Below are 13,592 nucleotides of genomic sequence, written 5' to 3'. Positions count from 1 at the left end.
GCTGTTGGAAGAAATCCTTGTATGTCCATTTTTGTCATAATTTGAAAATGCCTACTGCCCTTTACATTGTCTAAATTTCATGATGAATGGACCAAAAGAAATGGCCTAAGATGACTTGGAAAAAAGTCTGGTTCCATTGACTTACACTGAAAGTAAAGTGGGTTTTTTCCTTTTTCTGTAATGTTATCATTTTGGAGATACAAGATTTTCTTCCAACAACAGCGATATATATATGTATGTATATATAAATATACACACACACACAATGTATATATGCACACACACAATGTGTAAATGTGTACATATATACATTATGTGTATATTTATATATACATATATATATATCACTGTTGTTGGAAGAAAATCTTGTATTTCCATACATATATACATTGTGTGTGTGTATATTTATATTCATACACAGTTTATACTGCACAACATGAATTTCAGCTTGTTCAAATGTCGTGCAATCTGAATACGCACCTTTTATGCACCATACACAAGACAACATAAAATGTCTACTAATCTCGTTTTTAATAATTCACATGTATAATTCATACAAAAATGTTTTCTCAGACAGAAAAGTGATTTTTATTTTACATTCATTAGTTCCACTTCCAGTAACTATATCACATGTTGACTGGTTGCAGTCCAGCCAGAACCAGTACGAAACATGGACTGATATTCCAGAGAAAAGCTAGGTTAAGTTGGGTATTTGCTGTGGATGTTTGTACATAAAAATATACAGGTTGCTTTCAACATAGTGATTATTAATTAAAAATAATTAAAAATAATGTTTCCAGTGTGTGCTAAAGTCACAGGATGTAACACTTATCTGCATTCTACAATTTCAGAGACAGTATTTCCTTTAAAAAGGTTTCACTTATAAACTGTTACAAGTATAAACAAATCAACATTCTGCCGTTCATAATCAAATTTCAGAATTTTCAGAACATGCTCTCATGAACTGCACAGGAAGACACCCAGGTCACGCACACACATGCACATTTGTGTCATTCTTTCTTTCTCCACAGTGCTTGAACTTGAGCTTTTTATTTTTTTGGTTGGTTGACCAAAAGTTATGAGGAACTACACGTTTCTGAGTATCACTTCCACTTTGCAAGTGATTTAACTCACTTAAAGAAAAGGGAACAAAAATTATTTTTAAATTAAGCAAAGAAAAGACTAAGACTAGGATGGTTATGCTTAGTACGTGAATCTCACTGTATTGCTGTCAAATACTTGTTTACAATACTGGTCACACTTCTGGAAGTTCTGGAAGTGCATGTGAATACTGAGACAGAAAGCACAGATTTGCATTGTAAAATACACACAAACACACAAAAGAAAAAAAAAAAAAAGCAATACAACATTGTTAACCTGATCCTAATCGCACAAAGTATTGTCAGTCATAATCACAGTGTTGGTTGTCATAGGCTGTGTCACTTGAAATGGTAGAGGCATTGGGGTTTTGCCACTTCAGTGTTCATCCTTTTCTGTGGTATGGAAGTTTCAGAGTTAGTGTTCTTCAGATGGGATATAGCTAACGTCCACCAAAACACAGCAACAAACCACGTGACAGACTCATGATGTGAGTTGAAGATTATTCTTCTTCATCTACATTGAGGGAAATTGATTCACCTATGACTAATCCTTGTCAGACATGTCCATCATTTTCCTCAAAAAAATTCTAGAGTTTCACACCACCTGTCTGCAAGGAAATTTGAATTCAGGCACACAAATGACATTTCCATTTCCTGTAAAATAACACTTTTTTCAGATTTAACAAAAATTGTCTTTCAGAAGCTTTATAAAGGGAAGCAATTCAAAAAAGAGGCCCTTCAGAGGAAAAAACGACAATGTGAGCAGTTCATTGCATCCTTCATTACATCCAAGAACCCTGTTCAAATTCTACTTTAACTATGAACTAACATAGTTTACGATATTGTCTGTAGATATGTTGATATTATTCTAGCAGCTCTTGGTAATTTCTCCAGCTGAGTAACTGCAAAAATGTTCTCACTCCCTGTCCACAGTTCAGAAATTGTCCCTTGACAGTGTTTAAAAATGCATATTTACATTTATAAATAATAATCAAAAGCAGTCTAGAAGCACTTAAATTATTGTTGCTACCTAAGTGCTGGTGATTTTCTTACGTATTTCCAGAATGTGGGTAGGTTATTTAGTGTGAAGAAATACATTGGGTTCATAAGGGGGAAAAAAGGCGGAATATACTCAGGATAGTGAACAGAAACAGTTATGTCCAGCATTCATAATAATTTGAGTGTTCAGACTGTGGTTAAGTGTAGATATGTAGTGTCCTGACACAGCCAACAATCAGATGTCTCCTCTTGCAGTCCACTAAACCGCACAGCAACAACCACATACAGCCTACTTGACAATCTTTTCTGTGTATGTTTGTGTGTCTAAAAAGAGTCATCTCAGCGCAGCCAGGAGGAAGGAACCCACTGAGGCTCAGTATCCAGTTTATTGATGAGCCGCAGCAGCTCCTGGTAGGCCTTGTCCTGGTCAGTGTTTACTATGGTCGCATCAAACAGGTGGCCAAAGTTCTGCTCCATCTCCCTGGCTTTCTCTATGATGTCCCTCAGCTCCTCAGGCTTTACAAAGAAGACACAGCAGAAGACAGCATTACAGCAAGACTACAATGTATTACTATGATGTAATTCAAAACAGTTTTTCATATGGCTAACCACTTATGGAAGATGGAGGACACAAAAGCCATTAGTTATAATTTATAATGTTCATGCTCTTCCACTGAATATTATACTCTTAAAAGTAAAAGTTCAGAAAGGGTTCTTGGTGTGGGTTAGTTACTTTGACTTTCTGGTTGCTGACTCATTTCTCGTTTGATGACTTTCCGGTTGCTGACTCATCTCTCGTTTGATCTCTCTGTAAGTCGGGCTTGGGTTGTTTATATAAAAAGATGTCTATATTTAATTTGTTTGATCAACAGATATATTTATATTGTTATATGTCATATGATCTATGTACCGAAGGAACTTTAGGATTAAACATGTGAAAGCTGGCATCATACTATTTTAGCACCGCAAATGATGAGAACAGTTTTGTTGCATGGTTAAACCAGCATTACAATTAAAGATGTGAAAAAAATGTGAAAACTAATCCAAACTGGCTTATCATCACCCATCTTTCTGAAGATCAGGTCAGTTTCATGGTGATGTGGTTGGGGTCATGTTGGGTCCGGCAAAATTTTGTTGGGCCTGGGTTGGATTCGGGTTGGGTTTGGGCGCGTTTGTTTTTCTTTGGACAGCTAGCTGAACCACATTAAACTAGTTAATGTGGTTTGGTTTGAGTCAGACAATTTCAGGCCTGATTATATATCATAAGATATACACTCATATCTTATTCATTTACAAAAAATATTGTATAAAGAACCATTCACTGAAAGGTTCTTTAGAGAACCAAAAGTGGTTTTCATATTCTCCTATGGCATTGCTTCAAAGAACTCTTTCTAGCACAGTTATTTCTAAGAATATAAAAAAGCCAGTCCTTGGTTCGAACCCCTTAAGACCAGGAAAAAAGATTTCATTTACCTTTGGGTTCTTGGTTTCTTTAGCTAAGAGGGCACGCAGTCGTTCCTGGGAGGGTGGTGCAATAAAGATGATGTAGGGCTTCAGGTCCGAGCTGCGCAATACCTTCAGAGACTACGGAGGAGAGTTGACAGTCACTAATGAGCTTAGGCTACATTACAACAGGTTCAATGTAAGTGTCCTTTCTTTATCCATTCTCTCTTTTACCTGAGTGTGCAAACATAAGAGGCAGATTTTGCCACTATTGATGAGCTGTCGCACTGAGTCTGTGCTGGTACCATAGAGGTTCTTCTCAAACTCTCCAGACTCAATGAACTTTCCTGCCATAGTGTCCATCTCAAAAGACTGGCGAGACACGAAGTGGTACTCGCGACCGCTCACCTCTCCGTCCCTTCGGTTCCGTGTGGTGTCTGTTAAGACAGCAGTCTGTTACTGGGGCCATTAGGAATGCAAATATAGCTGGATATTACTTTATACTCAACTGGTGATGCTGACTGCTTAAGCTTTGGTCGTAAGCACACGTACATAAAATAGACTCAAAGAACAGCTCCGGCCAACTGCTAATAATACTGGTAAATAAACAACGAAACACAAATATATGTACATGTACACTTATGCCTGATTGAACTGCTGTAGTCATTTGTATAGAAAGAGTAAAGATGAGAAAATAGAGGCTATTGTACATTAATGTGCTAAAGTCAGAGACCACCCTTTTGTTTATTATTTTTTTTTGGTTCAGATTGCTTCATCCTGACGGGAGTTACAACAGAATATTCGGGGCCTCTTTCGAGTGAATCTCCCTGTATTTAACAGGTAATTACATAAAAAGCTGCAAAAGTACCTATCAAATATATCAATATTTAATTTTTAGTTTTTCTGCACCTTTCTGACACTTCAAATCTCCCATCTTTCCAATCTTAAAACCAAAGAGTTATAGCTGTGTCCTCCCAACAACAGGTCTCACTCAACTTGCAAGACTGAACTTTGGAGGACAAATATCCCTGCAAATATCCTTGCAATTTCTTTGCAGAACTGAAAATAATTCTCCTGAATACAACTGAAGCCGTAATAAAGGGAAGGTGTGAGCACACTAAAATACTGGAAAAAAGTATATTATCTATTTTATAGGTCCCAAAATATTGGCTCTGACAGGAAAATCAGGGCTTTAAATTATTTACAGTGCACTTGACAGTCATCAATGGTTAGTACTCACGAGGAACTGCGCCTCCAAACCGGTCAGGGTCACAAGACAGGAGTCTTTGTCTTAGCTCATTCTGGCCGCAGTTTGGAGGTCCAATGAGAGCAATGGGCCGCTTGCGATTGGCTGGCTGATGGTATAATGCCATCTCCTCATAGGTAAGAATCTCCTCAATGTCATAGTCTGAGAGATGCAGAGAGAGGTCAAAACAGAATTCATTATGTTAAGTGTATTTACATTTGAGAGAGCCCATTCTAATTAATGGAAAAAGCGTGATTATTGTGCCCTCATACGTAGGCAGTAAATAGCTCAGGGAAACAAATTAACAGCAAATCAACCTGGGTAGGTGTAAGTCTTTATACTAGGATGGTCTGTACCCTTATACCCAACACCTAGACCAGGGGTGCACAATCTGAACCAAGTGTCCTGGTGGGCTAGTGCCCAGCGTGGTTTGGTAATTTACCTGCTCAAGTACACCTGTTTACCCTCATCTGTTAATTGCCAGGTTGAGTGGGTGTGTTTGAACAGGGTAACCACCAAACTGTGCTGGATACCGGCCCTCCAGAACCTGAGTTCTGCACCCCTGACTTAGACCTTGCTGTTATACACCTGAGCAACGCACTTAACAAGGGGCGTTATAATATGCCACCATTAATTCTAATCACCAATGACTTTTATGCAAATAAAAGCAGAAAGGCACAAATATAACAAAACTTGCGTGTAAGTATTAAGAAAGCATGCATTTTGTGTTTTACAAGCTTATTGATTAAACATTCAAAGCAAAAAGAAAAATGACCTGAGCTGACTCACCATCGTTTTTGTTTGCGTTATATAGCAGCTTCTTCCGCTTCTTCTTGTTCTTTTTTGCACACCACAGTTTCCCTAATGAATGGATAATGTTGAGAAGTCATCAAAATTCAGAACAAAATCATTGTACTGGTAGGAGAGTGACTGGGTGAGTGGAGTTGGGTATGGGGGTGTAGCAGCACTAACCTGATTTCTCAGGCTCTTTATCCTCCTCTATTGTTTGTTTCATGGCTTCTCTTTGCTGCTGAAAGCTCTTGCCTAAATAATGTAAGAAAAAAATTGCAAATGTGTTTATATATATATATATATATATATATATATATATATATATATATGTTGCTGTCTCAGGCTTTTAACTTGAATATAAAAAGTATATTTATTTATTTACTGCCTCTAAACACAAATATAATAAAAGAAAAAAATGTAGCTGCCCCATGTAGATTTCCCAGGTTCCACAACCACACATAAATTTATCCTCTCTTACCTGGCACAAGGCCTGCCAGAGGCTGGTTCTCTTCATCTCCATCTCTGTAGGCTTGCCACCAGTTGGGGTCATCCTGGCTAATGATGTGGAGTATGTCTCCCTTTTGGAAGCAAAGACCCAGTTCTCGGCACGGTATGTATGGGTCATCAGAAGGATCATAGTCAAAATGTGCCTTCACATGAACCTGGGTGTAGATAAAATAGGCAGAGAAAAAGTGAAAAAAGAGGAGGGACTTATAGGCCAAACTTTTCAATAGTTAAATAGTCCACATAAACCACAGAACTTTCCTAAGTAAGAAAAGTCCAAAGTTTCAGTTGCGCTATAACTATGTTAAGGTATGGTATGCAGAACTCACCACAGTCTCTTTAATGGGAGGAAGTTTAGTCTGTGGACTCGGGATCAGAATGAAGGTCAATGTGCCGTGCATCTCTGCCTGAGGGCACACAGATCAAACACTTGGTAAACATGGGTCTGTATTAAATTTTCTTGTAAAAGTCTTCTTGATGATTTTGTATCCTCAAGGTGTTCTGCAATTCTAGTGCTCCATTTATGTCTTCATCTAGTGCTGCATGGTACGTCATATAATCCGGCACTCGCATCAACACAGATTTTAACAGCTGAAGCTTATAATTCATGCAATTTTTGGGTACTGTGGGTTTTGAAAGAATAGTTCAAAATACAAATAAACAAAATGATAGTCCGTCTTCGTCGAAATACGGTCTCTGTCTAGTTAATGTGTAAGTATGAAACATAAGCAGAACAGAAAAGAATAGACCAATCAAAATAAGCCATGCTAAAGTTGTAAGACATTCTTATAGCAGCGTACTCTGGAAGTGTGGGCTTAATAAATCTAACTAGTTGCAGCTATTTAATATTTAATTTTTGAATATTCTGTTGAATATTATCTCAAATATTCTAGAATTCAACAGGAAAAAGCAAATAAAAATTCAGTTAAAAAAAAGTGTCTGCCAAATCTCTACTGCCAATAGCAAATGTGTGCTACTGGGGAATGGCTTTTGCACTTTTTAATATTTTAATTATCAAATTTATTAAACATTAGGGAAATAATTGTTGTAGTCCTAGCTAACTTTTGAATTTTATCCATTATCACCCAGCATTATCTGCATTCTAAGAGCTCTCGCCACTTACCAGAATATCAAAAACTTCATTGACATCTTTGCCACGGATCTCAACTCTGTTGATCTCCAAGATCTCATCCCCTTCATGTAGCAGCCCACTGCGCTCTGCAGCTCCACCTTTTACAATGCGACTGATGATCACACTGTCCATATCGTTCCTCACAGTAGCTCCCTACACACACAAATACATCTACTGTATCACTGAGGATCAAGAATGGAGAAGACTACAATGACAGATTGAGGAGCACACATAAGGATATTCTCACAAGTGGTATGTCCTTGGCTTTTTCTATGTGTACAATCTTGACAGTCTCTCCTCCCCACTGTGTGAGGGTCTCACATGGGCCATCGAGAGGGCTGAGGGGGTCTGGCTGCATCTCCTGCTCTGCCACACTGTCATGGGCCAGCATGAGAGCCTAAAGAGAGAGAAAGCAGACATGAAAAAGCTCATCCTTTACATTAAGGATGCTCATCCTTTACATTAAGGATGCTAAAAAGCTCATCCTTTATTAAATACATCAGTTAGTTGAGGAAACATACAGAATGGTGATCAGGGCTGGGGCATAAGGACACAGAGAGGAATACAGCTGGATCTCCACAACAGAAACAAGTGGAGTAGAAGTGCATAGAGATCGTCAGTGAAACTGACCTGCATGTGAGGGCTTTTCAGCAAGGTGCTAAGCTCTACTCCCTCCTTTTGCGCACTCTTGCGCAGCATGGTCTGGACCTAACAGGGAGATGACACCACAGCTAAGAAATGAATTGGTTTCAGAGAAACGTAGAAATCAAAGACCCCTGAATGTAGAACTGGTGATGAATAAGTTACAACACACAGAAAAAGTCACAAGTGATTAGGCAGATTTTACAACATAAATTTGCCTATCTTTCTGCGTCATGCCATGCCAACCTAACTGAGCTCTTACATTTTATATTAATCTCGTTTTATCTTTTTCTGTCATATTGTGAAGCAATACGCTGGAAGAAGCAATGCATTACCATGGTTCTTCCATGATGTGAAGCAAAGTAAAATCATTAAAACATGACCTTGAGTGGCTTACTGCTTTTTTGGCGAAAACTTGGCACATTAATACATGGTAAAAGTGGACAGTACTAGTCCTATGATTTGATTGGCTTAGCCTCTGCAAAACTGTTGTAAAACACTCAACAGACAAACACATATGACCTCCTCACAACAACTGAATTCTGTATAACAGCACCAAGCCAATAAAAAAAACATGCTATAATTCGAATAATCTTTAACTGTAATATTGCTCGTGAAGACCACCAAGTGTACTGATGAAGTAAGAACAGATTTTTGTTTAAACCAAGGGGCTGACAACTTATTTTCTACTAGGATTAGGCTGAGCTAACAGACTGAAAGATAACAGGCTGAACAACTCCTTCATAAATTAAAGAATTAATTAATTAGTTACTATATGTGTCACTGCTAAACTGCAATATAAAAGTATAAAGAATGTTACCTGAATGAGATTTAGCCCACCTTTAGTTGATGCTAACAGAAGACTGGAAATCACAGAGGTGCTCATGAAAATCAGTGTTGTCTGTCATGGTGGTAATTTGATGAGCAAAAACTACTTACAAAGCAAAGGGCTTTGAATTACACATAGCTATGTTATAATATGTTCTTTATTATTTGTCTAAAAATTAATGAAATGACTGCAGTATACAATATGGGTGATTGAATGTCCTTGTCCTCCTTCAGTAGTCCGTGGTTGCTTGGAAACAGTAACATACTCTGAACAGACTCATTTCTTGGCGGAAGAATTGTTGATAAAAAAATAATAATAATACAAATCTCAATTATTTATTTAGTTATTTATTGTATTTTATGATATTTTCGCCATTGTCTGTTGTTTTATAAAATCAATAAGCCACTAGGGCAGTGAAATACAGTGGCTTTATCACAAGTAAGGGGGTTACCCGTGACGCTTTGCACTGTGTCTAATAATACACTTACCCATGATGAAAACACGGTAATGCACTGCCTCTCACAGCTTACTGCTTTAATATAATTGGTGTCTGTGGTTATATGTGCATATATAAAGTGTTGTGTTGAACCTAAATCACATTTTAAACCAAAACTACTTTTTATATAACTACCAAGACAGAGCTCAAGAAGAGATTACAAAATACACCCACGTGTTAAAACAGCATCAGAATTGCATCTGTTGCAAGTGGCAAAGAAAATATCAGGAGATGACAGTTCAATTGGTGTTTGTTCCATTTGGAACTGCACCAGAGTTTGTTTGAAAGTGAACAGAGACTGACCTCAGCGGGGTATTGCAGCAGCGTTCTTTATTTTAACCAAACCTGCCAAGAGTTAACATGCCCTCAGAAGCAGGGATCAACCAATTATCAGCCCGACCGATAATCAGAGCCAATGTTCAGAATTTTGCCTATTAGCGGAATCGGCATTTGAACTCGTTTCCTTGACAGTAAAAAGCTCTTTTTGTTCTGTATGCACATTGTCTGACGCAACCACGATCAAAAAGTCTGCACTCTGGCCCAAAAGCCCGTCTGCTGTGTTACTGGTTTGGTTAAGTGGACGACTCCTCGAGTTCAACCAGATAGCACCAATCAGTCTGTCTCTGTGTCCCACCCCTTGTCGAGTAAATCCAATTAAAAATGCTTTTTGGTTTTGTGAGAGACACAGGAGGGAATGAAGAAGCGTTCCCATTTCTTCCACAGTGACAGGAAACAAACACATTTGGCAAAAAGCTCAGTGCACTTGGTAATTAATTTCACTCACTCTAGCCTTCACTCAATCAGAACTTACCATTTTATGTTTAATAAATAAGTTATACATAAATTCTATTTTCACTCATTAAAGGTACAGACAGCACCAGCATGCTAGCTCCAAAGATTTTACTGCTCTGCTTAAACTTAATGGGCCATTTCCATTGAATTATGCAGGTTCTTTTTTTAAGAGCCAATCAGAATACATCTGATACATTCAACATGGCCAACTACTGCTTGTAATCGCATAAAATACATTTTTGGCTGAACAACAAAATAAAATAAGCATGTTGACATTTATATACACTCACTTTATATCAAGGTAGTGACAGTTTTTACTACAATTGCTCAAATGCCTACTGTATTATTTTTACTGCAATACAATTACAGTTCTTTGTATTTGGTTAGTGTAGGCTTTATACAATTTTTAGCTTGTAACTAGTATTTCTTGCTTGCACTTACATACTGAAAAAGCTCCATTCCTGATGTGTGCCCTTAAACACTGTCAGTGACTCATGCTACACATTTGTTTTTCAAAAAACATGTAAATATATTTGTATGATTGAGCTCCATTTTTCTTACGTCACTGGCTATTAAACAGTTATTTTTGCAACTTATACTGTCTAAAGTTCAAAACACTTCATTCTTTCATTCGTGTACATTTTCACCCTACAAACATTACATTTATGCTAAATGAATATCAGCCCCAAATGTGGATTATCAGTGTCCCTGATTACTAATAATCGGCATCAACCAAAAAAAAAACAAAACAAAACATATTAGTTAACTCAGAAGTACTAAGCCACTAACATACGTACTTCAGAATAACCCGCCAAGCACCCAGTGTCAAGTTGTTCCTAGGATAAAGACTGGTGGCTCTGCAAACACTGTACATTCCTGTACAACAGATTTCTTTTTTCTGGTTGTATCAGTTTGCAAAATCTTGCTCTATTGATTTGTTTTATTCCATGCTATTAACACTGTTATAATAATAATGATAACAGAAATGTTACATTTATATAGAGCCTTTCACAATTCCAAGGTCATGCTACTTAACAAAGCACAAAAAAAAACAAACAAACAAACAAACAAAAAAACAACAACAACAACAACAGCTAACACTAAGCAGTAAAGGAGTCAAAGAGGTCAGGAGTTCTCTGAGGTAGAGGGAAGCAAGGTTATGCAGGGCTTTGAAAGTGAAGTAAAATTTTAAACGCTCAGTATGGGTGAGAACTCTAGCTGCAGAGTTCTGAATATACTGTAGCTTTTGTATAGACGTAAGTGAAAGAATGCAGTCTTAGTGAGGGACTTGATATGCAGATCAAAAGTGTTGAGTAAAACAACAAAATACCTTTCAACAGGAGCAGGCTTAACAAGCACACCATCAATACTAACAGAAAAACTGAATGATTTTGATAGTAAAGATGTAGGTAGATATTAGATTACAAATAGTTATTAGGGCAATAGTATAGATAATATTAGGGTTACGTACAAATGTCTAGACCCTAGGCAAAAAAGAAAGAGCTCTTGGTTGTGACATTTTATGGTGGCCCGTACGGGGACCAAGTGATGTGCCTGAAAGACCTCTCCGTTATCAGCACCAGCACGACAAGGGACAGCCAAAGTATAACTCTGTGAAAAAAGGTCTGCCCACAGCGCGCGCATACTGAAGTAAGCAAACACCTATTCTGAAGCTCTGCTCTAGAAGTGGGAACAGGCTTTATTCACTAGGTTATTTGAAAATGGTCATCAAATTTGTGACTGTAATTTGATGTATAGGATGCAGAAGGCTGCAGACTGAGTGTGGAAAGAGGAAAATGTAAAGAAAAAGAACATTTTTAAAATAAGGAGCAATAGTTAGAAAACAACCAGTGACAAAAAATGAAAATAATTCTATGAACATCCATAAAAATGAAAATAATTAATGAACTCAAAAAAAATTTAAATAATCTTATGAAAATGTAAAAAATGAAAACAATCATGAGAAAAACACCAGTTGCCAAAAAACATAGTTGAGAGAAAAAAAGCACGCAAATAAGAGCAAAGAGAGAAATAATAAGAGAAAAGAGAGAAATAATAAGAGAAAAGAGAAAAAGAAGAAGCAACGTAAAGCATGCCAAAAAAGAGATGTGTTAAGTGTTTGTGTAATTTTGTCTAAATGAGTGGCCACAAATGTCGAAGGGTTAGGGAATAAAATATTAGTTATATTACAACGTTGAGAAATTTTGAGTGAGTTGTAATTAGGGTTACAACAGGAATGAGAGCAGGAGTTAAAGGTCACTGGATATTAATAAAAGAAATGAGAATATATCTTTTTGGGAGACGTATTATATCGGTTGAAACACATTTGTTACAAGCAGTGGTGGACGAAGTACACAAATCATGTACTTGAGTACCCAAGGTAAAATATTACTCCAGTAAAAGCAGAAGTCCTCCTTTTAGACCTCCACTTGAGTAAAATTGCAAAAGCATTTGCCTTCAAATGTTCTTAAGTAGCGAAAGTAAAAATATTAAAAGATTAATTAATGCAACTTAGTTACAAGTTTAACTTTAATAAAAACTAATAAACTTTAAACACAGGTTCACAAACGCGTTTTCCTTTACTATACTGCATCTGTAGATCTTTGTTCATAAACACAAATTTACTATGAAATGAAATAATGTTTGTATAAATTCAGAAAAAAGACACATGCCAGTCACAACTGCATGTGTGTACATATTTCTATATTGTGGTCTATTTACACAAAGTTAGGTTAGTTCCAACATTTATGTTGGCATAGGCACACCCAAAATTTTACGCTGCTGCACTGGCGTTGAACCGTATGCTTGCACTGGGTAAGTATGTCCAACAAGTCAAAAAAAGCTCAAAACAAGGTGGCGCTGTACCCTGATTGGTGTGCGTGCTTCACGCTTCTTTCGTTTTGACGTTACGTTTTTATACAAACATAAGCGAAAAGGAATGACAGATTTTGCATAATGTAGTGGAATAAAAAGTAAGATATTTTACATTGAAATATAGTGGAGTGAAAGCAAAAAGTCACCCAAAATGGAAATACTTCAGTAAAGTAAAAATACACAAAAAAAAAAGTACAGTAAAGAATTTCATTTACTTCATTACAGTCCACCACTGGTTACAAGCAACATAAAGAGTACGTGCCAGCACTGTCGTTTAAAGCTATAAAAATATTACTGTTTGAAAAAAAAAAAAAAGAGAAGATAAGCAAATTATAGAACTACTTGAAGTGAAAAATAAACGTTGGATTAAATAGAAGCAATTGATAATAATAATAATAATAATAATAATAATAAGTGACGAGTGTAAATGTGGATGGAGAAAAGGAGTTTGGAGTGAGAAAGTGGAAATTAATTGAGATTTGGTTAGGACCCAATCTAATCCATAGTAATAGGGCGTGGTTGAGTCAACATATAAATGAGCCCTAGGTGCATCGATAGAAAGCAGAGCAACTGGATTAAAATATCAGTTGTAGCGATTACATGGATAATAACCTGTTAGTAGAGACACAAGAAATCCAAACTCATTTTTGGCTTGAGAGAACTTATAGAAACATAGAAGGCAGAGAGAACTGGCAGTCACCAACATTAATTAATGACAAGTTATGGAAATTGACACAATGAGT

General features: G+C 36.9%; 1 protein-coding gene across 4 annotated transcripts in view; it reads right to left on the bottom strand.

Annotated features, from left to right (window-relative positions):
- Nucleotides 1-509: 509 nt before the first annotated feature.
- mpp5a (membrane protein, palmitoylated 5a (MAGUK p55 subfamily member 5)) overlaps nucleotides 510-13,592 on the bottom strand; it is a 72,997-nt gene continuing 59,914 nt past the window's right edge. For all 4 annotated transcript variants that reach the window (XM_036594174.1, XM_036594176.1, XM_036594175.1 and 1 more), the window contains exons 4-14: nucleotides 7,847-7,924; nucleotides 7,464-7,613; nucleotides 7,208-7,369; nucleotides 6,414-6,491; nucleotides 6,059-6,242; nucleotides 5,761-5,832; nucleotides 5,578-5,649; nucleotides 4,783-4,950; nucleotides 3,777-3,979; nucleotides 3,573-3,683; nucleotides 510-2,615 (exon numbers count right to left, since the gene is read on the bottom strand). In XM_036594174.1, coding sequence (XP_036450067.1) covers nucleotides 2,439-2,615; nucleotides 3,573-3,683; nucleotides 3,777-3,979; nucleotides 4,783-4,950; nucleotides 5,578-5,649; nucleotides 5,761-5,832; nucleotides 6,059-6,242; nucleotides 6,414-6,491; nucleotides 7,208-7,369; nucleotides 7,464-7,613; nucleotides 7,847-7,924 — 1,455 coding nt within the window. In that variant the 3' untranslated portion in view covers nucleotides 510-2,438. The remainder of the gene's footprint in view (nucleotides 2,616-3,572; nucleotides 3,684-3,776; nucleotides 3,980-4,782; nucleotides 4,951-5,577; nucleotides 5,650-5,760; nucleotides 5,833-6,058; nucleotides 6,243-6,413; nucleotides 6,492-7,207; nucleotides 7,370-7,463; nucleotides 7,614-7,846; nucleotides 7,925-13,592) is intronic.

The sequence above is a fragment of the Colossoma macropomum genome, unplaced genomic scaffold (assembly GCF_904425465.1).
Source record: "Colossoma macropomum unplaced genomic scaffold, Colossoma_macropomum, whole genome shotgun sequence".
NCBI lineage: Eukaryota > Metazoa > Chordata > Actinopteri > Characiformes > Serrasalmidae > Colossoma > Colossoma macropomum.
This window is presented reverse-complemented; position numbering and strand designations above follow the sequence as displayed.